The sequence below is a fragment of the Bos indicus x Bos taurus genome, chromosome 18 (genome assembly GCF_003369695.1).
Source record: "Bos indicus x Bos taurus breed Angus x Brahman F1 hybrid chromosome 18, Bos_hybrid_MaternalHap_v2.0, whole genome shotgun sequence".
NCBI classification, from domain to species: domain Eukaryota; kingdom Metazoa; phylum Chordata; class Mammalia; order Artiodactyla; family Bovidae; genus Bos; species Bos indicus x Bos taurus.
In genome coordinates this window covers 58,239,615-58,267,044 of record NC_040093.1, presented here as the reverse complement: position 1 = coordinate 58,267,044, position 27,430 = coordinate 58,239,615, and the positions used below count along the sequence as shown (strand labels likewise).

General features: G+C 44.0%; 1 protein-coding gene across 1 annotated transcript in view; it reads right to left on the bottom strand.

Moving 5' to 3' along the window:
* Positions 1-22,931, bottom strand: part of CDYL2 (chromodomain Y like 2) — a 169,600-nt gene extending 146,669 nt beyond the window's left edge. Inside the window, exon 1 of the mRNA XM_027513957.1 lies at positions 22,671-22,931. Coding sequence (XP_027369758.1) covers positions 22,671-22,694 — 24 coding nt within the window. The 5' untranslated portion in view covers positions 22,695-22,931. The remainder of the gene's footprint in view (positions 1-22,670) is intronic.
* Positions 22,932-27,430: the final 4,499 nt, after the last annotated feature.

Here is a 27,430-nt window from a genome sequence, read left to right as displayed (position 1 = left end):
CCAGTGGAAGCGTGGAGTCCTAACCACTGTACTGCCAGGAATTCCCTAAGACTCTTCGCTAAAATCAACAGAAATGTCAAGCCATCTGGACAACCCAATATAAAACTCCTAGGAAAGATACAAATCATGTGTTTGTGTATGTGTATGGATCATCTCATATCTCAGTTTTCCTATCTACTCAAACTGAGTTTTCTCATAGAAAAGTACATGGATAAATGACTGTCAGTACTTTACAGCTTGTCACGCAGATGGTGAAAAAACTATACTACGTCTCTCTTCCTGGTTCTGTGTATTCAAGTATTGATATAATACAGAAGCGCGGCGGCTGCAACAGACCGCATAGAAGCACGGCCAAGAGGAGCTATCCCACGTCCAAGGACAGGGGGGCAGCAGAGAGGAGCTACCCCACGTCCAAGGAGCAGCTGCGGGGGCGCAGGAGGCCAGAGAGGAGCTACTACACGTTCAAGGTCGAGGAGGGGTGACCTCGTACAAGGTAAGGAGCAGTGGCTGCACTTCGCTGGAGCAGCCGTGAAGAGATATCCCACATCCAAGGTAAGAGAAACCCAAGTAAGACGGTAGGTGTTGCGAGAGGGCATCAAAGAGCAGACACACTGAAACCATAATCACAGAAAACTAGCCAATCTGATCACAGTTGCCACAGCCTTGTCTAACTCAATGAAACTAAGCCATGCCCATGGGGCCATCCAAGACAGGCAGGTCATGGTGGAGAGGGCTGACAGAATGTGGTCCACTGGAGAAGGGAATGGCAAACCACTTCAGTATTCTTGCCTTGAGAACCCCATGAACAGTATGAAAAGGCAAAATGATAGGATACTGAAAGAGAAACTCCCCAGGTCGGTAGGTGCCCAATATGCTACTGGAGATCAATGGAGAAATAACTCCAGAAAGAATGAAGGGATGGAGCCAAAGCAAAAACAATACCCAGCTGTGGATGTGACTGGTGATAGAAGCAAGGTCCGATGCTGTAAAGAGCAATATTGCATAGGAACCTGAAATGTCAGGTCCATGAATCAAGGCAAACTGGAAGTGGTCAAACAAGAGATGGCAAGAGTGAATGTCGACATTCTAGGAATCAGCGAACTGAAATGGACTGGAATGGGTGAATTTAACTCAGATGACCATTATATCTACCACTGCGGGGAGGAATCCCTTAGAAGAAATGGAGTAGCCACCATGGTCAACAAAAGAGTCCGAAATGCAGTACTTGGATGCAATCTCAAAAATGACAGAATGATCTCTGTTCGTTTCCAAGGCAAACCATTCAATATCACAGTAATTCAAGTCTATGCCCCAACCAGTAACACTGAAGAAGCTGAAGTTGAACGGTTCTATGAAGACCTACAGGACCTTTTAGAACTAACACCCAAAAAAGATGTCCTTTTCATTATAGGGACTGGAATGCAAAAATAGGAAGTCAAGAAATACCTGGAGTAACAGGCAAATTTGGCCTTGGAATACAGAATGAAGCAGGGCAAAGGCTAATAGAGTTTTGCCAAGAAAATGCACTGGTCATAACAAACACCCTCTTCCAACAACACAAGAGAAGACTCTACACATGGACATCACCAGATGGTCAACACTGAAATCAGATTGATTATATTCGTTGCAGCCAAAGATGGAGAAGCTCTATACAGTCAGCAAAAACAAGACCAGGAGCTGACTGTGGCTCAGATCATGAACTCCTTATTGCCAAATTCAGACTGAAATTGAAGAAAGTAGGGAAAACCACTAGACCATTCAGGTATGACCTAAATCAAATCCCTTATGATTATACAGTGGAAGTGAGAAATAGATTTAAGGACCTAGATCTGATAGAGTGCCTGATAAGCTATGGAATCGTGACATTGTACAGGAGACAGGGATCAAGACCATCCCCATGGAAAAGAAATGCAAAAAAGCAAAATGGCTGTCTGGGGAGGCCTTACAAATAGCTGTGAAAAGAAGAGAAGCCAAAAGCAAAGGAGAAAAGGAAAGATATAAGCCTCTCAATGCAGAGTTCCAAAGTATAGCAAGAAGAGATAAGAAAGCCTTCCTCTGCGATCAATGCAAAGAAATAGAGGAAAACAACAGAATGCAAAAGACTAGAGATCTCTTCAAAAAAATTAGAGATACCAAGGGAACACTTCATGCAAAGATGGGCTCGATAAAGGACAGAAATGGTTTGGACCTAACAGAAGCAGAAGAAATTAAGAAGAGGTGGCAAGAATACACAAAAGAACTGTACAAAAAAGAGCTTCACGACCCAGATAATCATGATGGTGTGATCACTCACCTAGAGCCAGACATCCTAGAATGTAAAGTCAAGTGAGACTTAGAAAGCATCACTATGAACAGAGCTAGTGGAGGTGATGGAATTCCAGTTGAGCTATTTCAAATCCTGAAAGATGATGCTGTGAAAGTGCTGAACTCAATATGCCAACAAATTTGGAAAACTCAGCAGTGGCCACAGGACTGGAAAAGGTCCGTTTTCATTCCAATCCCAAAGAAAGGCAATGCCAAAGAATGCTCAAACTACCGCACAGTTGCACTCATCTCACATGCTAGTAAAGTAACGCTCGAAATTCTCCAAGCCAGGCTTCAGCAACACGTGAACTGTGAACTTCCAGATGTTCAAGCTGGTTTTAGAAAAGGCAGAGGAACCAGAGATCAAATTGTCAACATCCGCTGGATCATTGAAAAAGCAAGAGAGTTCCAGAAAAACATCTATTTCTGCTTTATTGACTATGCCAAAGCCTTTGACTGTATGGATCACAATACACTGTGGAAAATTCTCAAAGAGATGGGAATACCAGACCACCTGACCTGCCTCTTGAGAAACCTATATGCAGGTCAGGAAGCAACAGTTAGAACTGGACATGGAACAACAGACTGGGTTCCAAATAGGAAAAGGATTTCGTCAAGGCTGTATATCGTCACCCTGCTTATTTAACTTATATACAGAGAACATCATGAGAAACGCTGGGCTGGAAGAAGCACAAGCTGGAATCAAGATTGCCAGGAGAAATATCAATAACTTCAGATATGCAGATGACACCACCCTTATGGCAGAAAGTGAAGAGGAACTAAAAAGTCTCTTGATGAAAGTGAAAGAGGAGAGTGAAAAAGTTGGCTTAAAGCTCAACATTCAGAAAACGAAGATCATGGCATCCGGTCCCATCACTTCATGGGAAATAGATGGGGAAAGAGTGGAAACAGTGTCAGACTTTATTTTTTGGGGCTCCAAAATCACTGCAGATGATGACTGCAGCCATGAAATTAAAAGACACTTACTCCTTGGAAGGAAAGTTATGACCAACCTAGATAGCATATTCAAAAGCAGAGACATCACTTTGCCAACAAAAGTCCATCTAGTCAAGGCTATGGTTTTTCCAGTGGTCATGTATGGATGTGAGAGTTGGACTGTGAAGAAAGCTGAGCACCGAAGCATTGATGCTTTTGAATTGTGGTGTTGGAGAAGACTCTTGAGAGTCCCTTGGATGGCAAGGAGATCCCACCAGTCCATCCTAAAGGAGATCAGTCCTGGGTGTTCATTGGAAGGACTGATGCTGAAGCTGAAACTCCAATACTTTGGCCAGCTCATGCGAAGAGTTGACTCATTGGAAAAGACTCTGACGCTGGGAGGGATTGGGGGCAGGAGGAGAAGGGGACGACAGAGGATGAGATGGCTGGATGGCATCACTGACTCAATGGACATGAGTTTGGGTGAACTCCGGGAGTTGATGATGGACAGGGAGGCCTGGCGTGCTGCGATTCATGGGGTCGCAAAGAGTCGGACACAACTGAGTGACTGAACTGAACTGAACTGATTGAAATAAAGCCTCAACTTACTTGTACATATTATCTTAATTTTAATTAAGATTAGAAACATGTGGAAAACAAAGTATGATTACCAAAGGGGGAAGGGGAGGGAAAGATAAATAAGGATTTGGAGATTAACAGATACACACTACTCTATATAAAAAGATAACCAACAAGGACCTACTGCATAGCACAAAGAACTATACTCAACATTTTGTAATAACCTATAAGAAAAAAGAATCTGAAAAAATGATATATATACATACATGTATATAATTATATATACAGGAATCTCTTTACTGTATACTTGAAACTAACACAACATTATAAATCAACTATACTTCAATAAAAAATAACAATTTTTTAAAGTGTATGCTGTTAATTCCTTTCTGAGCCAAGTGTACAGACCTGTCTGCTAGAATCTGGGATTATGTGCCTCACCTATGAGAAGCCTACCTGTCTGGAGCACAAATCCACACAATCAGGGCACCACTGTCCACCAGGCACCAAAACTCTAAGTACAGAATATGGCAGTAAAGTAAGGATTTCAAACATAGAATCCTGCCAATTCCAATCATGACGGGGTGCAAACACCATGCCAAGAGAAATAAAACCAAAACAACAAAGAAAAAAGAACGTGGAAAAATGCACTGAGGCTCATAAATATGCTGAAAGAAAGGACACTGACCCAAAAATGTTACCAACTGCCCTCCAAACCAGTCTTCTCCTCAATGCTAAAGCTGAGTAGAGGCCAACCAGCTGAAGGCCACTGAAAACAGCCCCTCCATCAAAATTACTAGGTGGGCAGAGGCATCACAATTTCTGAAGCAGCAGGACTTTAGAACAGTGTTGAAAAACATCTACTCAGATGAACTCAAAAGGAAGATTTCCCTTCCCGATTAACTCATGTCTCAGGAACTCCTTCACAGGCCAACACACAGGCCAGCCAGTGTCATCCCCGTCTTGAACACACACAACCACGTTTTCATTCTATAAGCATGAAGCAGCAGAAGGGTTTTCTTGTTCCTTTTCTCAGTTTTGGCGCAACATCCACTGACCTATCCCATCTGGGATTCTGTATACAAGTGCTACAGCAGAATACCACTGAGTAACAAAAGGAGGGAGGCGAGAAGCAATACTACAGGCATTTTATCATTTATCAAAGAGATGAGTACCTCAGATGACCTCATGTGAATCTTGCTTTTAACCATCTGGTAGCTGATAAGCCTCAGTTTCTGAATCATAAAGTGAGGATAATACTAGTACGAATCCCATTGCTGTTGTTGCTCAGTCGCTAAGTCGTGTCTGACTCTTTGCGACCCCATGGACTGCAGCACGCCAGGCTCCTCTGTCCTCCACTACCTCCTGGAGTTTGCTCAAATTCACGTCCATTAAGTTGGTGATGCTATCGAATCATCTCATCCTCTGTTGCCCTCCTCTCCTCCTGCCCTCAATCTTTCCCAGAATCAGGATCTTTTCCAATGAGTCAGCTCTTCACAACACGCGGCCAAAGTACTGAAGCTTCAGCTTCAGCAACAGTCCTTCCAATGAATATTCAGGGTTGATTTCCTTCAGGATGGACTGGATTGAACTCCTGCTGTCCAAGGGACTCTTGAGACTCTTCTCTAGTGCTACAATTCAAAGCCTTAAATTCTTCATCATTCAGTCTTCTTCATGGTCCAACTCTCACATCCATATATGACTACTGGAAAAACCATAGCTTTGGCTCTTCGGACCTTTGTCAGCAAAGTGATGTCTCTGCTTTTTAATACACTGCCTAGGTTTGATCATACATTTCCTGCCAAGGAGCAAGTGTTTTGTTTTGTTTAATTTCATGGCTACAATCACTGTTCACAGTGATTTTGGAGCCCAAGAAAATAAAATCTGTCACTGCTTCCACTTTTTCCCTTTCTATTTGCCATGAAGTGATGGGACCAGATGCCAAGATCTTAGTTTTTTGAGTGTTGAGTTTCAAGTCAGTTTTTTCACTCTCCTCTTTCACCCTCATCAAGAGGCTCTTTAGTTCCTCTTCACTTTCTTCCATTAGAGCGGTATCATCTATATCTGAGGCTGATGCTATTTCTCTTGGCAATCTGGATTCCAGCTTGTGCTTCACCCAGCTTGGCATTTAGCATGATGTACTCTCCATATAAGTTAAAAAAGTAGGGTGACAATATACAGCCTTGACGTACTCCTTTCCCAATTTGGAACCAGTCTGTTGTTCCATGTCCAGTTCTAACTATTGCTTCTTGACCTGCATACAGGTAAGGTAGTCTGGTATTCCCATTTCTTAAAAATGTTCCAGTTTGTTGTGATCCACACAATCAAAGGCTTTAACATAGTCAATGAAGCAGAAGTGGATGTTTTTCTGGAATTCCCTTGCTTTCTCCATGATGCAATGAATGTTACCAATTCGATCTCTGGTTCCATTACCTCTTTGAAATCGAGATATACATCTGAAAGTTCTCAGTTCATGTACTGCTGAAGCCTAGCTTGAAGGATTATGAGTATAACCTTGCTGGCACGTTAAATGAGTCCAATTATACAGTAGACTGAACATTCATTGGCATTGCCCTTCTTTGGGTTTGGAATGAAAACTGACTTTTTCCCATCTTGTGGCCACTGTCCAAATTTGCTGACATATTGAGTGCAGCTCTTTAACAGCATCATCTTTTAGGATTTTAAATAGCTCGGTTGGAAGTGTGTCACCTCCACTAGCTTTGTTTGTAATAGTGCTTCCTAAGTCCCACTTGACTTCACACTCCAGGATGTCTGGCTCTAGGTGAATGACCATACCACTGAGTTTACTGGGAACATTAAGACCTTTTTGCACAATTCTTCTGTGTATTCTTGCCACCTCTTCTTAATCTCTTTTGCTTCTGTTAGGTCCTTACTGTTTCTGTCTTTTATCATGCCCATCCTTGCATGAAATGTTCCCTTGATATCTCCAATTTTCTTGAAGAGATCTCTAGTCTTTCCCCTTCTACTGTTTCCCTCTAATTCTTTGCATTGTTCATATAAGAATGAAAATTCTTCCCTCTCCTTGCTATTCTCTGGGTTATATACCCAACTGAATGCAGTATATCTTTCCCCTTCTCCTTTGCCTTTCACTTCTCTTCTTTCCTCAGCTATGTGTAAAGCCTCCTCAGACAACCACTTTGCCTTCTTGCATTTCTTTTTCTTTGGGATGGTTTTGGTCACCGCCTCCTGTACAATGTTATGAACTTTCATCCATAATTCTTCAGGCATTCTGTTTACTAGATCTAATGTCTTGAATCTATTCATCAGCTCCACTGTATAATCATAAGGAATTTGATTTAGGTCATACCTAAATGGCCTAGTGGTTTTCCCTATTTTCTTCAATTTAAGCCTTAATTTTGCAATAAGGAGTTCATATCTGAGCCACAGTCAGCTCCAAGAAGGACCAAATGAGAGAATGCATGTGAAAATTTATACCATGTCTGGTATACAGTAACACTCACTAAACACTATTATTACTATTATTACTATTTTTAATAAGACCATTTTATATAAAAATCATAGGAAGTTACAATTCTAAAACCTCTCTGTACCTCAACCAGGATCAAAGATTAGATTTCTTCAAAAAATATATCAGTTCATGAAGTCAAAAGTAAATATACTAGCTTCCCAAAAAGTCAATCCCATAGACATAGCCACAGAAGAGTGGGAGAGTGGAGGGTAATAAAACATAAAATGTCTCAAGACAGCAAAGAGTTTGGAATCACTGCCATGTTTGATAAACAGACAAGAAAACAATCTATGACAATCTTTTGTTGCTGTTGTTATTTAGCCATTAAGTCGTGTCTGACTCTTGCAGCTCCATGGACTATAGCCTGCCAGGCCCTTCTGTCTACCACTTTCTTCTCCAGGGCATCTTCCCAACCCAAGGATTGAACCCTTGTCTTCTGCGTTGGCAGGCAGATTCTTTACCATTGAGCCCTTGACAATCCTACATGGTATTAAAATATACATCACTTTGGAAAGAAACTTAGGTATATAATTTGGAGAAAGTCCATATGTTTTTACATCCCAAAGGCAGCCATGGTGTGGTTCCCTTCCTCTTTCTGTTAATATTTAACTACAAGATGCTTACCAAAGTCTGTTTCACAAACTACCCTGTGTACCGTATTTTTCTAAGTGAACATGGTTTTAAGGCAACACAAACAAATACAGCAATGTAAATATCAGGACACTAAAATACTTTCCATTCACTTTTTAAAGCAACAGGAGCTTTGGATTCCGTGAGTTGATCTGACTTCCAACAGTTCATCATCACGTCTGGATTTCCAGGAAAAATTTAGATGTCAAGTGCCTGCCATAATGTCAAGGTCTGTGAGGTCCGTCGCTGAGGCATGTCTTAACCCCATTCTTCATCAACAAGAGAATTAAACAAGACCTGAGGCTGGGCTGAGCCTCACTGGCCTCCTTTACTAAGTCTTGTGCAAGAAAGCGATAATGACGTCAAGATTTCCAAGGCAAGTCTCCAGAAGAGTCTAGGAAGATACCATCTCTGCCTCGTGGATGACACTCAGACTTAGTGAAGGCAAACAGCCAGTTTTGACATCTTAAGCATTCCTCTCTTCTTCAGTAAAGTAAAAAAGTCCCTCGCTTTTGTTCACTTGTTGGAGATGTTAGTGAAAGACTGAGCAGAAGACTTCAAAACTCCCATCCACTCCAAGATTCAATAATCCCTTGAATACAAGACTGTATTAACTTTACTTATAACACAAAGTTGAATGCTGTGAGTTTAACTTATGAGAAACCAAAATTATTATTAATTGACCAATAAAGACATAGAAAATAGACTCAAAACTTATATGCCCTCAGGAAAACTGAAAGATTAAAAATGCCTTCAAGCTTCCTACAAAACAGACTGTGCAAACATCTGAGACAATTTCAACTTTCATGTAAATGAAAGACCTAAATAAATTAATTCTTTCACTAGAGTTTTTTCTGAATCTTGCACTGTGTGAGCTGCTAAAGATGCAACAAGTCAGAGGGAATCCCTGCTCTCTCAAAACTTACAACCCAGTAGGAGATTTAGAAAATAAGATAATAAATTACAACCTATTAATGTGAGTGCTGTGATGAGAGACAAACAGGGTTCTACAGGAGCCCGAAGGAAACTCTTGATGAGCCGGGGAAGTTTTCCCAAGAAAGACATCTCAGCTGAGACCTAAAGGATGAACAGGAATTAAGGAAGCAAAGATGTGGCAGGGATGATAATGAAGAGTGCCCTGTCCCTTAGGAGGGTGTGATTAAAGGAGAGCACATGGGATGTCCAAGAACTGAGAACAGATTTCTCTGGATGGAATATGTGCTGTGAGTGGAGAGCTAGTAGAAGATGAAAAGGGTCAAACCCCAAGGGCATCACTTAAAAATACTTCATCGGGAGAGACATAGAAAAATGGGGATTTTAGAAAGACCTTTGTGAGTCCAGTATGGAAAAAAAAATTGAACTAGATTCAGAGAGACCAGCTGAGAAGTATCAGGGTTGACTGAAACAGTGAGAGTTGTCTCTTGAATTAAAGTGCTGAGAGTGAGTATGAAGAGAAAAGGCCAAGTTCAAGAAATACTCAGGATGCAGATTCATCAGACACATGGGGTCCAGGCAAAACACAGGAGGACATATTTCTAGCTACAGAGCAGGTGGATACAGATGCTATTGAAGCTAGGAGCCCAGAAGGAAAAGCAAGTCTTATATATGTTAAACGTAAGTTCAGCTTTGGCTGTTTTGAGTTTAAAGAGCCCAAGAGAGTTAGATGGCTAGCTCTGGAGCTCAGGGGGGAAAAAAAACAAAGCAAGAAAGTGTCAGAGACTTGGAAATCACCCTTCTGGTCACTGTAGCACAATGAAAGAACAGAAGAACCCCAGGTTAAAACTACAAGAAGCCTCAAAGTTTAAGGAATAAATAGCAGAAGATGACACAAGGGCAGTTTAAGAGTGGGAGAGCCAGTGGAAGAAACCATCTCAAGTAGAAGGGGTGGAGACCCAAAGGAAATGTCAGCTTCTGAAACACCTCCCCACATGTGGATCTGTGCTGTGCGTGGTATGGACAGATAAGGAATCACAAGCATGGGTTGCCATGGCCAGCGTGTCAGTACTCAAGACCTGGGCGGCCCCCAAGAAGCTGTCAAATGACAAATGATGTCTTTGGGAGGAAACAATAACCTAAAGGATGAGGACAGAGGATGAGACGGTCGGATGGCATCACTGACTCAATAGAAATGAGTTTGGGCAAAGTCCAGGAAATAGTGAAGGACAGGGAAGCCTGGCACGCTGGGTCCATGGGGTCACATGGAGTCAGAAAGGACTAAGAAACTGAACAACAATAACCTACAGTACAAGTGAGGTGACAGATGTTCATTATGGAGGACCTACAGCAGACAGACTCGCCAAGCAGTGAAGAGCAACAACTGCTGATGTGGTGGATAATGTGATACCCCCCAGATCCCCTTTTCAGGGTCCATGTGCCCGTCCTCTCAGCTTCTAGGAATATCCATGCTGCTAAGGACTCACAGATGTGAGCCTCAAAGGGAACTGCCTTCCACCACAGGGGAGCTGCCCTGCCCAAGAATAATTCTCGCCACCCCTCTCAAGGGCAGCCTACCAGCAATGGCTGGCTGATGTAGGGATATGAGGGGTCTGGTTCCCTGGCCTCAAGTTGAGACATTTCTGAAGAGTCATTCCAGCTCCCAAGCCTTCCTTGGGATCCACTGAGACCTCAGCTGGAAACTCAGTGCAGGTCTGCTTCACCAACCAATCCTGCCTCACTTCCTTACAGGTCAAGCACCCAAGAGAATCCTTCAGTAAACCCTCTGGATACAATTCTCCAGTTCTAGGCAGCTTGACCTAAAATGGATGGTGCATACCAAACTGGGCCAAGACACTGAGGCTTGAGTAGAGAAAAACAGCAGCTGCAAACCACAGGGCAGTCTTTGTGTGTAAAGAGGTACAGGGGGCTCTGTCTCAGGCAGCACTTAACAGAGAATGTTGCTGGTGTTGGTGTTCAGTTGCCCAGCCGTGTCCGACTCTTTGCAACCCCATGGACTGCAGCATGCCAGGCTTTCCTGTCCTTCACCATCTCCCAGAGTCTGCCCAAGTTCATGTTCACTGCATCGGTGATGCCATCCAGCCATCTTATCCTCTGATGCCCTCTTGTCCTAGAATAGCCATTCTCAATCCAGTTGTCACCCATAATAAAGGACAATGATTTGGGTGTTTGAATTCACCATAAGGGACTTTTGTTACCTAGTAAGTCTATACAAGATCCAGTGGAAGGCAAAAGGGAAACTTGAATTTCTAGGGCAATCTGAAGGAATCTTCTTAGAAAGGGTAAAAAGTAATACTCTATAGGGGAAAAATAAAGGACACTCACTCAAGAGAAACCCGAGGTAGCCTAGAAGCACAGGTTTTGAACATTCTCAATGACTCATTCAACAAATATTTATTGAAAGGTCACAGTGTGCCCAGCAACATGCCATGAGTTAAGAATACAATCAGGGAAAATACACTAGACATGGCCTGTACTCTCAGAGAGCTCAGAATCCAGCAGAAAATTCTGGAGTTCAGCAATGGAACCCTCTTCCCCCACCAAAATGGTTCCAGGAAACCTAACACATAAAATCAGATACATGTGATAACTTCCCAGTGGAGATGTCTGGTGTAACTATAACTTACAGACACTTCCTTATCTCTGCGTTAACTCATGAGAGCAATAAAGCCTATCGTGCTTAAGAGTAAGGTTTTTAAATAAGGTCTGAGGAAGTTACTCTTCCTATAACAGCCTTGGCAATTTATCTCCACATTTGGTTTGCTTGTCCATAAGAAAACAAGCCCCGATTTGCAATGAAAAGTAGTTGTGAGTGCTAACCAGGCTTGGTTGGTTTCATCACCTTGTCTTGCAATTTCAAGGTGTCCTTCACTCTAATTGAAGTCTGATGTCTGTTTCAGAGTTGAACGTTTAACATAAAGAGTTCACACTCTCTCTCCTAAATATAAAAGTCAGGGTAGAAGGACCCAGAACTCTAAATAAACACCCACACTACCTTTTATACAATTTAAGGAGACAAAGTGTTAGACATTCAGTTACTACCAGACACTGATGATTATGCCAGGTCTAGAACATTCATCGTCACACCACCTGAACCTTAAGCGGTTATTTAAATGGACGGGGTGCATTGTGCTCTAAAGTGTGTTTGCTTGTACACATTCACGTGAGGCGCTATGAATAGGCCTGAAATTCTTAAAGAATGTTGCAGACTCAGAATGATGCTAAAACAGTGCATTTACTGAAAGTTCACTTACACATCCAGAGATGGCAGGAAAAGCTGTATTCTGAGGTCTGCTCACAGAAAGGGTTGACCTGATTGCCCCTTTTAACATACTAAAAACACTCCAATGTGTTAAAAATGTGGTATACAACCATATGTGGGCGTGAGGTTTTCTTCACGATCACATTCTGAACAGCAGTTTAAAAGACATTCATGGCTGCAGCCCCAGCACTTAGCATAGTTCTAGGCACATAGTTAACATACAATAAATATTTGATTGATGGTTAATTGAACAAAAGTAACTTTTTAAATAAAATTCACATCCAGGATATGTGATCCATGGTTTATTAGCAAGTGCCCTTGAGATATAAGTTTTAGAACACTGAACTCAGACAAGGAAATGAAAATCAAAGAGGAAAATTCCCTGATCAAGAATCTGAGAATAGGGTGGAGGCCCCTCGGCAGGGGAATTCCTGGTATGGCAGAATGTGGCCTGGGGCCCCAGTCCCACACATGTGTCCCTCCAGTCTCCACACCAATGCTCCTATAAGTCATTTAGAAAGCAATGTGGTGATGGAACGATGCTGGGGGGATTCCGGGAGAGATGGGATGACTGGAGCAAAGAAAGAACAAATTTTTTTAATATTTAACATTTTACTGATTAAAATATTTATGATTATAAATTGCATTCAGTTTTCTGTTATCAAACACACAATTAAGAGAAAACAGGACATAAAATGACAAACTGATGGCCCTCCCAGGCTTCCCAGGAACGGACCACAGCTTTCTATAGGCTTGGTCAACTGATGGGCCTGTCATTGGAGTAACAGGAACTTTGGAGGGGGCAGCTTCCACCAAGTGACTCAGCCTAACTGGGCAATGTCAGAAGAGACACTTTGCTACAAGAAGGGACAAGAAGGAGTGACTCAGGACCAAGAAAAGCTACTTCACCACCCCTATCATTCACTCAACTACCAGAGCAGGGGCTGACTCAAAGCAGGGGTGAGTTTGAGACCCAGCGGAGGCCTGCCCCAGGGGCCCAGTACCACCTCTAACCTGCCATCCCCAGCATGGCTCCAGGGAACAGCTCAGGGTAACGGAAGACCAAAACCAGCAGCATCCTTGGAGGTCTAGGCTTGCCTCTCTTCACACACAAGACGATGATGGCTACAAAGAAGTAAGGTGTTCACATGAAAAAGTAACAAGACTCCATCAGGAGGAGGAGTTTTTTTAAAAACAGAGGAGCTCTCATTTTACAGTAGAAGCCATCGAGGTTCAAAAAGACTCAAAGACGTGTCTAGCTTCACAGTGTTACCAATCGGCGGTATGTTGATGGGGATGCTGACTATCAATCAGGGTTCAGCCAGGGAAGCTGAACCACTAGATATACTGATATATACTAAGAGATTTAACAAAGAGCATGTGGTTATGGACCTGGCTAGGGAAGTCTGAGGTCCATAGTCAGGTCATTAGGAAGGGGAAGCTGGAAATCTTCCAGGCTGAGGCTGCTATCCACAGATGGCATTTCTTCTTCTTCAGGAAAGCCCCCATTCTATTCTTAAGGCTCTTCAACAGACTGAATCAAGTTCACCCAGATTACCTAGAATAATCTCTCTTATTTAAAGTCAACTGATTATGGACCTTAATCACCTCTACAAAATAACCTCACAGCAACACCTGTTTTAGTGTTTGACTGACTACCTGACACTTAAAACACTATCACACTCATTTATCAGTAGCACCCCAGTGATCTGATCTCTCAGAGAACTGCTGGTACAACCCGTTAATCAAGAACTTTATCTCCTTGTTCTCAATACAGCAAGATCTCTTCCCTGAGCAAATTTTATTCAAAAAGGTTCTGGGTGACTACGTTAAACGTATTCTACCTTTTTTCTCCAGCTAAAATTACTGAAGATGTTGGGCCCCACTGTCACCATTCAGCAGGAGAGGAGTTTGTAGGGTTCATGGAAAATCACTTCTTGGGTCCAATAAACCAAAGTCAGTACCACAATTTTTGTTATCCACCAAAGCAGTAGACCATGTGTAGAACTAGGGGAATGGAGAACAGGCTGATCTATTCTCCCACTTCACCCTGGATATCACATTCTCTCTCTCCTCACTATCAAACAATGTTTTTTTAACTGAAGTATAGTTGGCTTACAATGTTGTGTTAGTTTCTGATGATAAAGTGATATATTCTTTGGCAGATTCTTTTCCATTATAGTTTATTATAAGATACTGTATCTAGTTCCCTGTGCTATACAGTTGGACCCTGTTGTTTATCTATTTTATATAGTAGTGTGTGTGTCTAATGCAAAACTACTAATTTATCCCTCCCCTCTTTTCCTCTTTGGTAACCATAAGCTTGTTTTTGTTTTTTTTTTTTTTTTGTCTGTGAGTCTGTTTCCATTCTGTGAAAATGTTCATTTGTATTATTCTTTTAGATTCCACATATAAGTAATAACATATGATATTTGCTTTGTCTAACTTACTTCACTTAATGTGATAATCTCTAGGTCTATCCAAGTTGTTGAAAATAGCATTATTTCATTGTTTTTTTATGGCTGTCTCACTCAAGCTTCTCAAGAGTGTTACCCATATGTCTTTACATCCACATTCCCCACATCCCCCTGCATGCATCATCACACTGCAATCAAGCCCTCCCACCAAAACACTCTATAGAAAACATGCCCCTTAAGGTTTCCAATGACTTACTGTTTATTACAGCCAAAGGACTCTGTTGACCACACCATTCATGAAATACAATTTTCCATTACCTTCCATAACAGCAAAGTCTCTTGTTTTGCCTCCTACCTCTCTTGCTATTCCTTGTAAATCTGATCTTCTGTCTCTTCTTCCATCCTGTAAATGTTCACTTTCTCCAGTCCTCCTCTCCTGGACTCCCCTCCTATTTACATTCTAATCTATATGCCAATGATTTCCAATCTCTATCTCCATGACAGATCATGCTTTTGAGTCTCATGCTCACATGACCTACTGCTGTGAATATCTATACCTAGGTGTCCCACAAACACTCTGAACTCATTGTCCTTTCCACTGACCCCACTTCCTCCAACCAATGCTTCTTCCTCGATTCTCTATCTCCACTACTGGTTCCACCACCCACCTAATGGACCAAAACAGAAACCACCAAGTTATGCCTCAACTCCTGCCTTTCCCTCAAGCCTACATAATGTCAGTCAAGTCTTACTTGAGAGGAATGAAGAGAGTATAACTGAAAATCACATTTTTTAGCCTCCTTTGCAGCTAGCTATGACCATATAATTATTCAGGCCAATAAGAGGAAAGCAAGATTGCATGGAACTTTCAGCAGCTGTTTATAGAAGATTACTCAACTTTTGCATCTCCTTTTCTGCCTATTTCTTCCATCCTCTCACACAAAAGATGGCTAGAGCTCCATGGCCACCTTGGATGCAGCAGTGACCTTAATGGGAGAAGCCACAGCTGAAGATGAAAGAGACAAGAAGAAGCCTGATATCCTGAGAACTTTGGAGAGCATCACACCAATCTTGGACTGCCTAACTCCAAGTTTATTTCATGTAAGAAAATAAACCTTGTTTCAATTCAGTTCAGTCGCTCAGTCGTGTCCAACTCTTTGCGACCCCATGAATCGCAGCACGCCAGGACTCCCTGTCCATCACCAACTCCCGGAGTTCACTCAGACTCACGTGCATCGAGTCAGTGATGCCATCCAGCCATCTCATCCTCTGTCGTCCCCTTCTCCTTCTGCCCCCCATCCCTCCCAGCATCAGAGTCTTTTCCAATGAGTCAACTCTTCTCATGAGGTGGCCAAAGTACTGGAGTTTCAGCTTTAGCGTCAGTTTAGGCCACTGTTATTGTACATTTCCTATTAAAAGCAGCCAGCCATAATCTTGACTAGTGTACCAAATTACGTTGATTCTTTTTTAATCTTTCAAATTCCATCCATTTCTCTTCATCTGTATTACCACTCCTTTGCTTCAAGTCACCAACTGACACTCCTTCCAATTACCAAAAGAGTATATTAACTGGTCACCATGGCTTCTAATCTTCCTCCAAACTAATCCACTGTCCATTTCTGAGGGGCAATCTGAGATTATGCAACAAAAGTGTTACAAATGTTAGCATTTTTCAACCTAGAAATTTCACTTCTCAGAATTTATCTTGAGGAAAATAATAAGACAGGAATACAAATAATTATGTTTATGGAGGTTAAAAGCAATATTTAAGTTGTTTATAAATGGAAAAAATCTAGATGTCCAACAATAGGGGGTCAGTTAGACACAAAATAGTGTATCGATTTAAGTGAAAATTAACCTGTCATTAAAAATCATGATGTAGAATAATATCTTAAGATACATAAGGAAATAATCATTATATATATGTATAAGAAAAATAAAACAATATATATCCTATGTTCTAATTTGATTTTTTAATTATATAGATATAGAAAATACTTTCACTCATATTTGTACCTATACCAAGGAAGCTAACACTTTAATTAATTCAGATATCACATCACTATTTAATAAACATCAAGTATATGCTAAATGTATAATATATGTATAATAATATTTATCTTAGATATATTAGATATATATATCTATGCTGCTGCTGCTGCTAAGTTGCTTTAGTTGTGTCCGACTCTGTGCAACCCCATAGATGGCAGCCCAACAGGTTCCGCCATCCCTGGGATTCTCCAAGCAAGAATACTGGAGTGGGTTGCCATTTCCTTCTCCAATGCGTGAAAGTGAAATCGCTCAGTCGTGTCTGAATCTTAGCAACTCTGACTCTTAGAGCCCACCAGGCTCCTCCGTCCATGGGATTTTCCAGGAAAGAGTACTAGAGTGGGGTGCCATTGCTTTCTCTGATATATATCTACATATATATATAATTTTATGCTTTTATTTTTCCAAGATGCAACAATAAACATAAATTGCTTTTAAAAGTAGAAAAGATAAATAGTCTCAATAAGTCCTGCAAACCTGATCATGTTCATTTCCTAGTTCAAACATCTCCACAGTCATCACGTTCTCTGGAAAGCTTTCATTTATTCCCCCAAGGTAGATTCCCCTCATGATGGTAGAGAACCCCATCTTTCCCTGTACTAACGCTTTTCCTCCTGCACTCTAAACTGCCTATTTTCTGAACTATATCTCATACTAGACCATAAGCTCAGGCAGTACAATCTCATCAATTCCCTAGAGCGGTGGTTGGCATATATTTGGTGTTCTCTTAAATTGAGATGAGCAAATGAATGATGGTGTTATGAATTTAGCCACATCTACCACTTTTTTCACCATCCAAGAGACGTAGAGGGGCTCACATCTTTGCAATCTAAATGTGTGTCTCCAACACTTAAGATTTTTGATAATTACCATGCCTGAACCATTCCTTAGCAATTGCTCAGGTACAAGACGCTGTATAAACTCATTTCAAGGATAGTTTAAGCCCCTGAGGAAATAATCTTATTCGATGAGGAATGACTTCGCATAAAAGTCTATACTGCTTGAAAATAAGCTGCTATCTATCCACAGGGAATAATTTAAAATAACTTTCAAAAGCTGAGAGAATCATATACCCAGTCGATATTCTTCAGGTGTCTACCATGTGCCAAAAAATCAACTCAGCTCATCCAGTGTATTCTCTTTGACAATATTTGCCTCTTCAAATACTGGTACTGACACTCAAGAAGTTTTATCACTGACTGTTCATTCTGGAATTATACGTGTTTCACCTTGGGTACAAGTGGTACATAGAGGAATATGTCAAATTAACAAGTTGTGTTGGTTCTTATGTGAGTTTCATAGTTTGTTAATGTTTTGAAGCAATCGCAGGAAAGAGCTCTGACAAGGAAAGAGAAAGACTTAACAATGCTTGAAGATCAAGAACAAAGCTGGAAACGCATTCAAGTGCCTTCCTTTAATCTGAGTAGTGGCCCATGGTGGCTTCAAGAATTATTACCTTTCCAGTATGCTAACATGACTGGCAAAGCTGCAAATTACAGATGAAGAAGGTACAAAATATTTCTTTTCATACAGACGAATGCAGAGGGCTACGCTCTGGGTTAGATTTCATTTCAGTGAAAACGGTCTCCATTAGAAGTGAATGACCTCTTCGAGCTACAGAGAGAAGAAAGAAGTACCAGCCCAATTTGAAGGCTGTAAGGATGGACTGACCTGGTAAGAGCAAACATCAGCCAGGTGGAGATTTAACTGAGGGGTATTTTCATTAGATTTGGTTTTGTTTTTCTTCACGAAGTTCCAATGTTTCTGCAGTCGGCCTCAATCCACTTTTTCCCATAAACCCTGTTATTTTCAGTGCATAATTTTGCAGGACACAAGGTGCCTATGTAGCGCTATAGCAGAAAGGTCCATGTTCATCACTGTAGCAGCATCGATTTTTAACTAAAGTAAATTTCTTTCAACAAAACGAAAATCCTATTATCGTTTATTTTATTTGGAATGAAACAAAAGCAGTATTTATATATATATACATACACATAACGGTATACATATTTATTAGATATGGATGCGTGAATACATAAGATAGAACTATCTTACGGGAAGATACCCAGGAACTGTAAGTAAACTGAACACTGACAAATGTCAGGAACTGCCACTGTTAGAAACGCCTCAATCAATTTCAACTTGGCCACTGACCTTCTGTGTAGACATACAGCATTCTCTTTGAATATTTTTGCCAACTGAATGGAGCCCTCCTCCATACTGTCAGCTAATCACAAGGGAGAGGGTGTAAAACACCACCCAACAGCCACTTGGAAAGCCATGCGGTTGAAGCTTAAATGCATTCAATCCTTTTAATGAATAACATAGTCTGGCTCTCTGGAAGGGGACTCAGCCACACTTCCTTCCAGAAAGAACTGGAAGGGACTCTCCTAAACAAGGTGTTACCACCACGGAGAGACCACAAGTCAAAGGAGAAAGGAGAACAAAGGGCAGCGCTCCACACAAGTATAACAAAGGTCAGCCAAGGTACTTTATCTATACTTAAGTTGGTCTTCTGTTCACTGATTCAGTCAACAAGTATTTGAATGTTCGAGGACACAGAGATGGACAAGGCAACTGGGCTCCTTATTCCACTGGTTACATCTTCCTGATATCCAAACATGTTAGCGAATGCTTGACTACCATCTGGGGGCTGCAAACTCTAATGCCTACTGGAGCCAGACAAGTAATGTGAGAGTGAAGCAGAAAGGGTTTCTGGTAAGAGGGCGCACTGGGACAATTATACACAAGTATCACACGCCCCATCTAAAGGTATTCAAGTCCATTTTTCTTATCTACCATCCAGGCAAGGCAAAAAACATAGAAAGCCTAGACCTGGCTCACAGACTACCATTTTATGACTCTTTTGTTTAGCAGAATATTGACCAGAGCATCTGGGTAAGAAATTTCATTTTGCATTTAGATATATGACTTTAAAATGCTCAGCCCATATTTACGATCACCTTCGTATAGTGGATGGCTATAATACACCAGATGATGATAAGAACTCTGCTATAGGAGAAACTGTCTATCAAGAGCCAAAATTTTGGTAACTGAGCTTGATTCCATATTTCTTCACTGTGACTGAAGAGTGCCGTTACATAAACAAAGTTTTTCTTTAAAATTAGCACCTATTCCTTGAAAGATGCTATTCAGGGAAGGCTTACTTTTTACAATTTAATTGTCTAAAGCACCAAAGAGAAGTTGAAGACTCTCTAGACTCCAAATCGCATCTTCACCATAGAGGGTCAAAGTGTCAGCAGACACACAGGTGAAATAAACCAATTACAAATGTATTCAATAATAGTTCTTGCCCAGTCAAAATATGGTTTCTTGGTCAGAGGTTACAAGAAACCATTTTACATACCCTTGGGTATAGTATTTAATTAACGTAATATTTAAATTGAGAATGGTATCAGTTTTATTCTTTTTTTTTCTTTAAAGGTCAATAAATGTACTGGATAATCCAAGATGTGTCCTTAAATCAACAGCCTGCTTTTTACACACCCAATTTTACAGTTTGAAATGTACAGTTAGCACTTCTTAACTGTTTTTAAAACTAAATTTGAACAACAAATTAAATTCCTCAGTATGTGTTATGTAATGTAGACACTGGCTATAAAAATGCTGACATTGGTTATATTCTCATAATGCAATTTAGCCCTTTTTAGTAATAACTATGCAAATAATCAGCCATGGGAAAACTATTTTACATCTAGTACAATTACCTACTATCACAGAAGTAATTATTATTATTGTCTTGTTTACTAAACTTCAAGAAGAACTCGAGAGATGCTAAGACACTTCCAAGGCTGGTGTGAAAACTCCCCTTTTAACAGACTCATCTGGCAACTATAATTACCAATGTTAAGGAGGGCATTTCAGATAATCATTAAACAAGAAATTATCCCCAAAAGGTTCATAAGTTCCAAACTTTAAAAGAAGAAAGTATACTGACAGCTCCTAACATGTCCTCTTAATGCCTTCTCAATGCAACTCTTCTCCCAGGCAAAGTCAGAAGCTCTGAGATGACTCACTATCAACAGGTAGAAAAATCCATACTCCCAATGAGCTGAGCTTTGCCCCTGAACAATGCCCACTTTTTTGCTGGTTATACTTTGGGAAACTCAATCAAACATCCCATTTGACTGTGCTTCAACTCTTTTGGTTTCAGAAATTGTTCCACCATCTTGAAATAGACAAAAGTGCTTGGGTGACCTATTGGACACAATCTTCCAAAGTTCTTCACCAGGTCTACCCAGCTTCATCTTCTCTATCAGTGCAGGGAAGGCAGTAGGCTAGAGAAGAGGTCAATCCACAACATTCTTTCAAGGATAATAGAAAGATTTTAGCTGGATGGTTCTGCCCCAGAACATATCATGGTGTTTCAGTCAACATGTTTGTTGAGGCTGTGGTCTTCTGAATGCTCGACTGGGGCTGGAGTTCCTGTTTGCCAGGTGGCTCACACACAAGCTTACTAAAGCGAGGTCTGGTTGTTGGCAGGAGGTCTCGACACTGACCTCTCCATAGGACTGCAGTGTCCTCTCAAGCCATGGCACCTGAGCCCACTGGTGGTTCACGACTGAGCCTCACCAGGTCCAAGGCGAGGCATCCAAAAGACCCTGGTTGCACAGGCGGCTAAGATGCTGCCTTGCCTGTTCGCCACTCTTCTTCTCTCACACTGGCCAGCAAATCTACCAACTGAAAAAGCTACATCTTTCCAGAAGGCCCAAAGGGAAAAAAGCTCATTGTGGGTGAATCACCCCTATAGTCTCCCACCAAGAATTCCACCCCTTGGGGTGTTCATCTCAATTTAGCCGAAAGTCAAGAACCAGGGCTACTGTTAATCGATTTATGTGCAAGGGAATCCAGGTCCACGCCGAGCTCTGATTCTGGTTTTCTGGAGGATCAGCAGCCCTTCAGGTTGAAGATGGGGCATCTTTAACTTCCTTAATCCTGAACGTTCTCTTGGGTCCAACAGCTCTTTGGGGGCATTCTCCCTAGCGAAAGGGAGTTGCTTCTTGTTTTGTCCACTTGTCCCAAATCCAAAAGCAGTAACTGTTCTGTTCAGAGCTAGTAAAACCCAGCTCCCAGAGGCCATGGCTATTTCTCCATTGTTTCAAAGGTGCCAGACTAATGTCTTCCTTGACCATTTTTTGAGACGTTTGCAAAACATCCATTTCTGGTCACTACCTGTTGTGGACCTGGAGACAGGCATCCCCTGAGGTCAGTGCCGTAGAGCGTTGGGAGCCGGGCTTGCATCCCCAGTACTCTAGCAACGTGTTACCACCCACCTCCGCCTTCCATGTGCTCCGGCTTCCACCGGAGTCCCTCTGCAGCGCCCCCTCTCGCCCCGAGTGAGCGCGACACCCGCAAGGACCGCCCCCACGCCCCGGCCCCGAGTCGGCGGCGGGGGCAGCAGGTGGGGGGAGGGGGGCGGGTGGCCCGGCGGCCCCGGGGAGCGGTTTGGCGGGGGTCTCCCGAACCCCCCCATCCGGCTGCCCCCTTTCAAGGCCGCCTCCCCCCAGGACCCCGCCTCGCCCCGGCCCGGCTCCGCTCCATCGCGGCCCGCCACCCCCCCAGGTTCCCCTCCCGCGCCCCCGGCCCGGCCCCGGGGCAGCGCACCCCCGGCCCCTCACCCGCGCCGGCCGCCCCGCGGCCTCCCGCATTCCCCGCACGTCCGGCGCCGACTTTTACCTGTACTTTCTGCACTCGAGGCGGCTCGTCGGGCGAGAAACACCTCCCCGGGACCGCTACCTCCCCCGCCCCGGCTCCGCCCGGCTTCCTCCTTCCCCTCCAAGGCCGCAAAGTAGATGGAGTAAGAGAGTGTGTGCGCGAGAGAAAGAGAAAGAGGGAGCGGGCGCGGGCGCCGCGGGAGGGCGGGCGGCGGGCGGGAGGCGCGCCCGGCCCCCGCCACCCTCCGGCCGCCGCCGCCGCCGCCACGGGCTCGGCAACTCCGGCTTGCGCCCGGCCCCGGCCCCGGCCCGGCCCCCGCCGCCCGCCGCCCGCCCGCGGGCTGGGGCCGGCCCGCGCCCCCGCGTCCCCGTACCTCGTAAAGGTCCCCAGAAGCCATGCCAGGCTGCGGAACTTGGCTCGCCGGCTGTGCGCGTCTGCTCGCTCGCGCCCTCCGTGCGTGTGCGCAAGGGGGGCCAGTGTGCGCGTGTGTGCGCGCGCGTGTGTGTGTGTGTGTGTGGTGTGTTGAGTAAACTGTGTTTTTGCAGAATGACAGGCTTGGGGGCTGCCTATGCGCAGAATCAGAGCGGGCGGCGGCGGCGGCGGGGCTGGCGTAACCGGCAGCGGCGGCGGCGGCGGCGGCGGCACGAGCGCGGGCAGCAGCGACGGCCGCGCAGCGCGCCCAGGAGGCACCGACGCGGCCCGAGCGCCGCGGCCCCCGCGACCCGGCGACCCGGCGGCGGTGTGGCTGCGGCGGGCAACGGCTCGCCCCGGCGCCGCCTGCAGGAAGCCGCCCCGCGCCCGCCGCCGGCCCGGACGCTGCTGCCACTGGGCGAGTCCCCGCCCCCCGGGAGCCCGGCCCGGCCCCCCGGGCGGGCGGGCGGGGGGGGAACGGGGGCGGCTGCCGGGCCGCGCCCCGGGGGACCGGTCCCGGAGCCGAGGAGCGCCCAGGCCCGCCCCGCCGCCCCGGGCCGGCCCCGGAGGCGACCGGTGGGGCTCCCCGGGGGGTGGCGGGCCAGGTGCCCGCCGGGCGTACCCGGCCCGGGACTGCGAAGGGGCGGCCGGGAGGCAGGTAGAGGGCTACGAGGCCCGGCGGGGAAGGGGCCCCGGGTGGGCTCAGCCAGCTCCCGGGGGCCTCATCTCTTGCCCCGCACCCCCGGGAGGGAGTGGGCGCCGCCCCCGGGAGACTTAGCCCCTGGGGACCGCGCGGCCCTCCCCGGGCCCATAGCGCCTCCCTCTAGTCTGGGTGGTGAGATGTGGAGGCCACAGGAAGAGGGACGAAAGGATCCCTCCAGAGACGCCGAGAGAGCCAGGACAGCACCCCGGCAAACCCCGAAAAGTCTTTGGAGCCGGGCGTGGCCTTCGCCCAACCTCCCCAGCCCCCATTCATCCACTCATCCATTATTCAACAAGCATCTTCCAAAGTCTACCCGACTGCACCGTGTCCCCGGGTAGGCGCGACTGGGACCCTGCCCTCAAGGGACTTTGACTCCAAGAGGAGTGAGGAACCACGCGCACGGGAGGAGGATTCAGTCGCTCAGCCAGAAGGCGCTCCTACTGTGTGCCAGGCTCCAGAGCCGGAGGAACTCTGAAAACCAAACTCGTTCTTAAGTCATCTCTTCCTGCTTCATCGTGGACACCAATTCTGTTTAAAGATAGTGAACTCAGGACCTGGGAAGGCAGGCTATTGAATTTGGAAGAAAGGTCTTCCTCATTCTAGCCCCAGAAATGCCCAGTTGGTCATTCTCCAGCTGTGGTGTGGACTTAACTCATATTCTCCCTCGGTCTTTTCCTATTTGAGAGACTCTGGACAAGTCACTTTACCTCATGAGGCTTGCTTTCTCTATCTCTAAATTGGAGATGGTAGGACACCCCTAAGGTAATGTGAGAATCGAATAGAGGATGTCTGTATACACAAAAGTGGCCTATTCCAGCAGAATTCCATAAGGTTACTTGTGTCTGAATTTGGGCCCTGAACTGCCCTTGTGAAGAGGGAGATGGCAAAGGAGAATTATAACAAACAGAAAGGTTTGATCCATAGATTATCAAAATTTTTTTAAGTCATCACATCTTTCTATTAAAAAAAAAAATCCCACAGAATCTGGAACACAGGGTTTTCATGTCTGGCTCATTCTAGGAATAAATACATGGGCTTTTATATGCTGTCCCCTGTGCCTAGAATGTCCTTCCACACTGAATCCATCTGGAAAGCTCCTCCTGCCGAGGCTTGTTCATCTATGTATCACAAGCATGGCAATGTGATCGTTATCCCTATTGCTGGCAGAGAGTGGGTATACAATGACTGTCAGACTATACCAATACAACAGATTTTATACTAATGTCTAGTTAAAATCCCATATTAAAATGATGAAGGGGGAAAGGGGTGAGGGGTGGAAATAAACAAGGAAGTGTATTTGGTTTAGAAACTGGAAATTGCTATAGCAGTTTTCTTCCCTCTTCATACTGATATTTTCCCCATGGTCATGGTTTTAAATAAGAATATTAATAATAGGCAGTTCTCTATCTGTAGGTCAGAAAACAAATTTTAATGATCCTTAATTTGTACTTGGGAATAAATGCACCACGATAGCATGAGGATGTAATTTGGAAGTAGAAGACAAGAAAGAAACTGGGTTTGGAAATAATACACTCAGCCAAATTTGAATATATAATCAGTAGTTTTACAAAAACACCAAAAACTTCACTTGTGCTGGCCAAGTACTCCCTGGGAATGTGAGCACAGTTTGAAAAAAAAGAAACCTTAGTCTAGACAACAATTGTTTACAGAGTTCACAGAAGGAGATGTTCACTGTGGATTGGCATGCTCAGGGAATATTTTATGGATGAGATAGTATTGTAATGGATCCTGAAGACTCATAGAAAAGGAGGGACTTTGGAGAAAAAGACAAGGGTAGATGGTAGGCAGTGCTGCAATGAGATGGGCATGAGAAGACCAGAAGATTGATTTGTGGAAGTCACAGGACATTGGATAATGAATGTGGGTCTGTTCATGGAGAGTCTTGAACACCAAGCTAAGCACCTTGCAATTTAGCCAGTCAGCAGGGGGAAACTGGATGAAGACTTTTGAATCCATCAAAAGCATGTGGCAATCAAAAGTGTGTTAGAAGACAAATTCTAGAAGAAATATGAAGAACAGACTCCAGGGGTTGAGGTTAGAGGTAGGGAGACCAGTCGCAGTGGTCCAGTGTGGTGGAGGTTGAAATGAAGAAGAAAAACTGGATTTGCAAGATGTTCAGAAGGAAGAACCTGGCAGCCACAGACTTTCATTATGGTTACTCCATCTACTTCCATAAAGTATTTGATCCACATCAACAGGACTTGATGACTAACAGGATGTGTGTGTGTCTGTGTATGTGTGTGTATGTGTGTGTGCATAATTGAGGGAGGGGGTGAGCAACTAAGGAAAGAAAGGATACAGAGATGACTAAGGTTTTAAACTGAGTGACTGAACTCCCCATCCGTCATAGCACCATTTTATTTTGAGCTTGCCCCCAGACCATCGCTGGCTTCCAGAAAGGCCAGATGCTTCCTAAAGGATTAAAAGGAAGTCCTTCACCCTCTGAGGAAAGGCCAACCAATGGACAGAACTGCTCCAGGTTCTTCGGATGACTTAGAACCACTGTTGCTCATGGAGAATGGAAGATACCTACCATCTTCCACAAAATGGGACAGACTCTTCATACTAGTCACAATGAAGGGCAACTGATAGAAACTCAAACTAATTTAAAACACAGTTTATTGACTCACATAGATTAGAAAAGGATGGAGTTGCTTTCCAGGTTGGCTGGCTTCAAGGTCTCTAAGGATGTAAGATGTCCTCTGTCTCCATGCTACACTCTTTCCTGTTGGAGATAGACTTCCCCAGGCAGCTAAGAATATGGCACCTGGCAGCTCACATCTGGAAAAGGCAATGGCAACCCACTCCAGTACTCTTGCCTGGGAAATCCCATGGACAGAGGAGCCTGGTGGGCTGCAGTCCATGGGGTCTTGAAGAGTCGGACACGACTGAGCGACTTCACTTTCACTTTTCACTTTCATGCACTAGAGAAGGAAATGACAACCCACTCCAGTATTCTTTCCTGAAGAATCCCAGGGATGGGAGCCCAGTGGGCTGCCATCTATGGGGTCACACAGAGTCAGACATGACTGACGTGACTTAGCAGCAGCAGCTCACATCTGAGCTTAGAGATCTCAACTGAGTATTTCAAAATCCTAGGGAATGTTTCTGCTTGGCCACTGTACATCATGTGCTGGTATGTTGGACAGATTACTGTAGCCAGTCACTAATAATGCTCTATGATTGGCCAGTTTAAATCACATCTCCACCTATCCCAGCAGGAAGAGTGCAATGATTGATTGCTTTGCCAGAATTACCTGATCCCAATTGAGAATGTGCAGAAGCCCAAAGAAATGGGGGAATGAAAGGATGCCGGGAAGACAGATGTTCACTATATGCTAAAAGAAGCTTGGGGCGGAAAGGGAACTTAGAAACAAGGGAAGTGGCTGCGTGAAACATGCCCTTGTGATAGAGCAAGAATGGACAGTTTAGTATCCAAGGATAGACTGTATCCTCCACCCTGACAGTGGCATTAGAAAGCCACACTCTTCTCCTTCTGGCATTGCTTGAGACCTGATCTTGACTTCCTATATAGCATGGTTGAACATTTGGGTTCTAGGTTCACATTGCCTGGGTTCCAATTCTTGTATCATCACTGCTAGGTGTATGCTACGAGGCTCTTTACTTAACCTCTCTGTTCTTTCATTCCCCAAAATATTTATTGTTACATAATAAGTTATCCCCAAAACTTAGTAACTTAAACGAAAGGCATTTCTTATCTCACCGTTTCTGTGCATTAGGGATCTGGAAGCGGCTAAGCTGAGTCCACACTCAAGGAGAGATGAATTAGCCTCCACCATCTAAAGGAAGGACCATCAAAGATTTTGTGGACATATTTAAAACCACCATACTGCATTTGTAAATTGAGGTGATAGACAACCCATAGAGTTGTTTGGAGAATTAGATAAGATAATCCATGCAAGGCACCTGCCACTAACAACGGCTGAATAATGGTATCTGTTATAATTAATATTACAACTGCTACTGCTGGTTTTAAA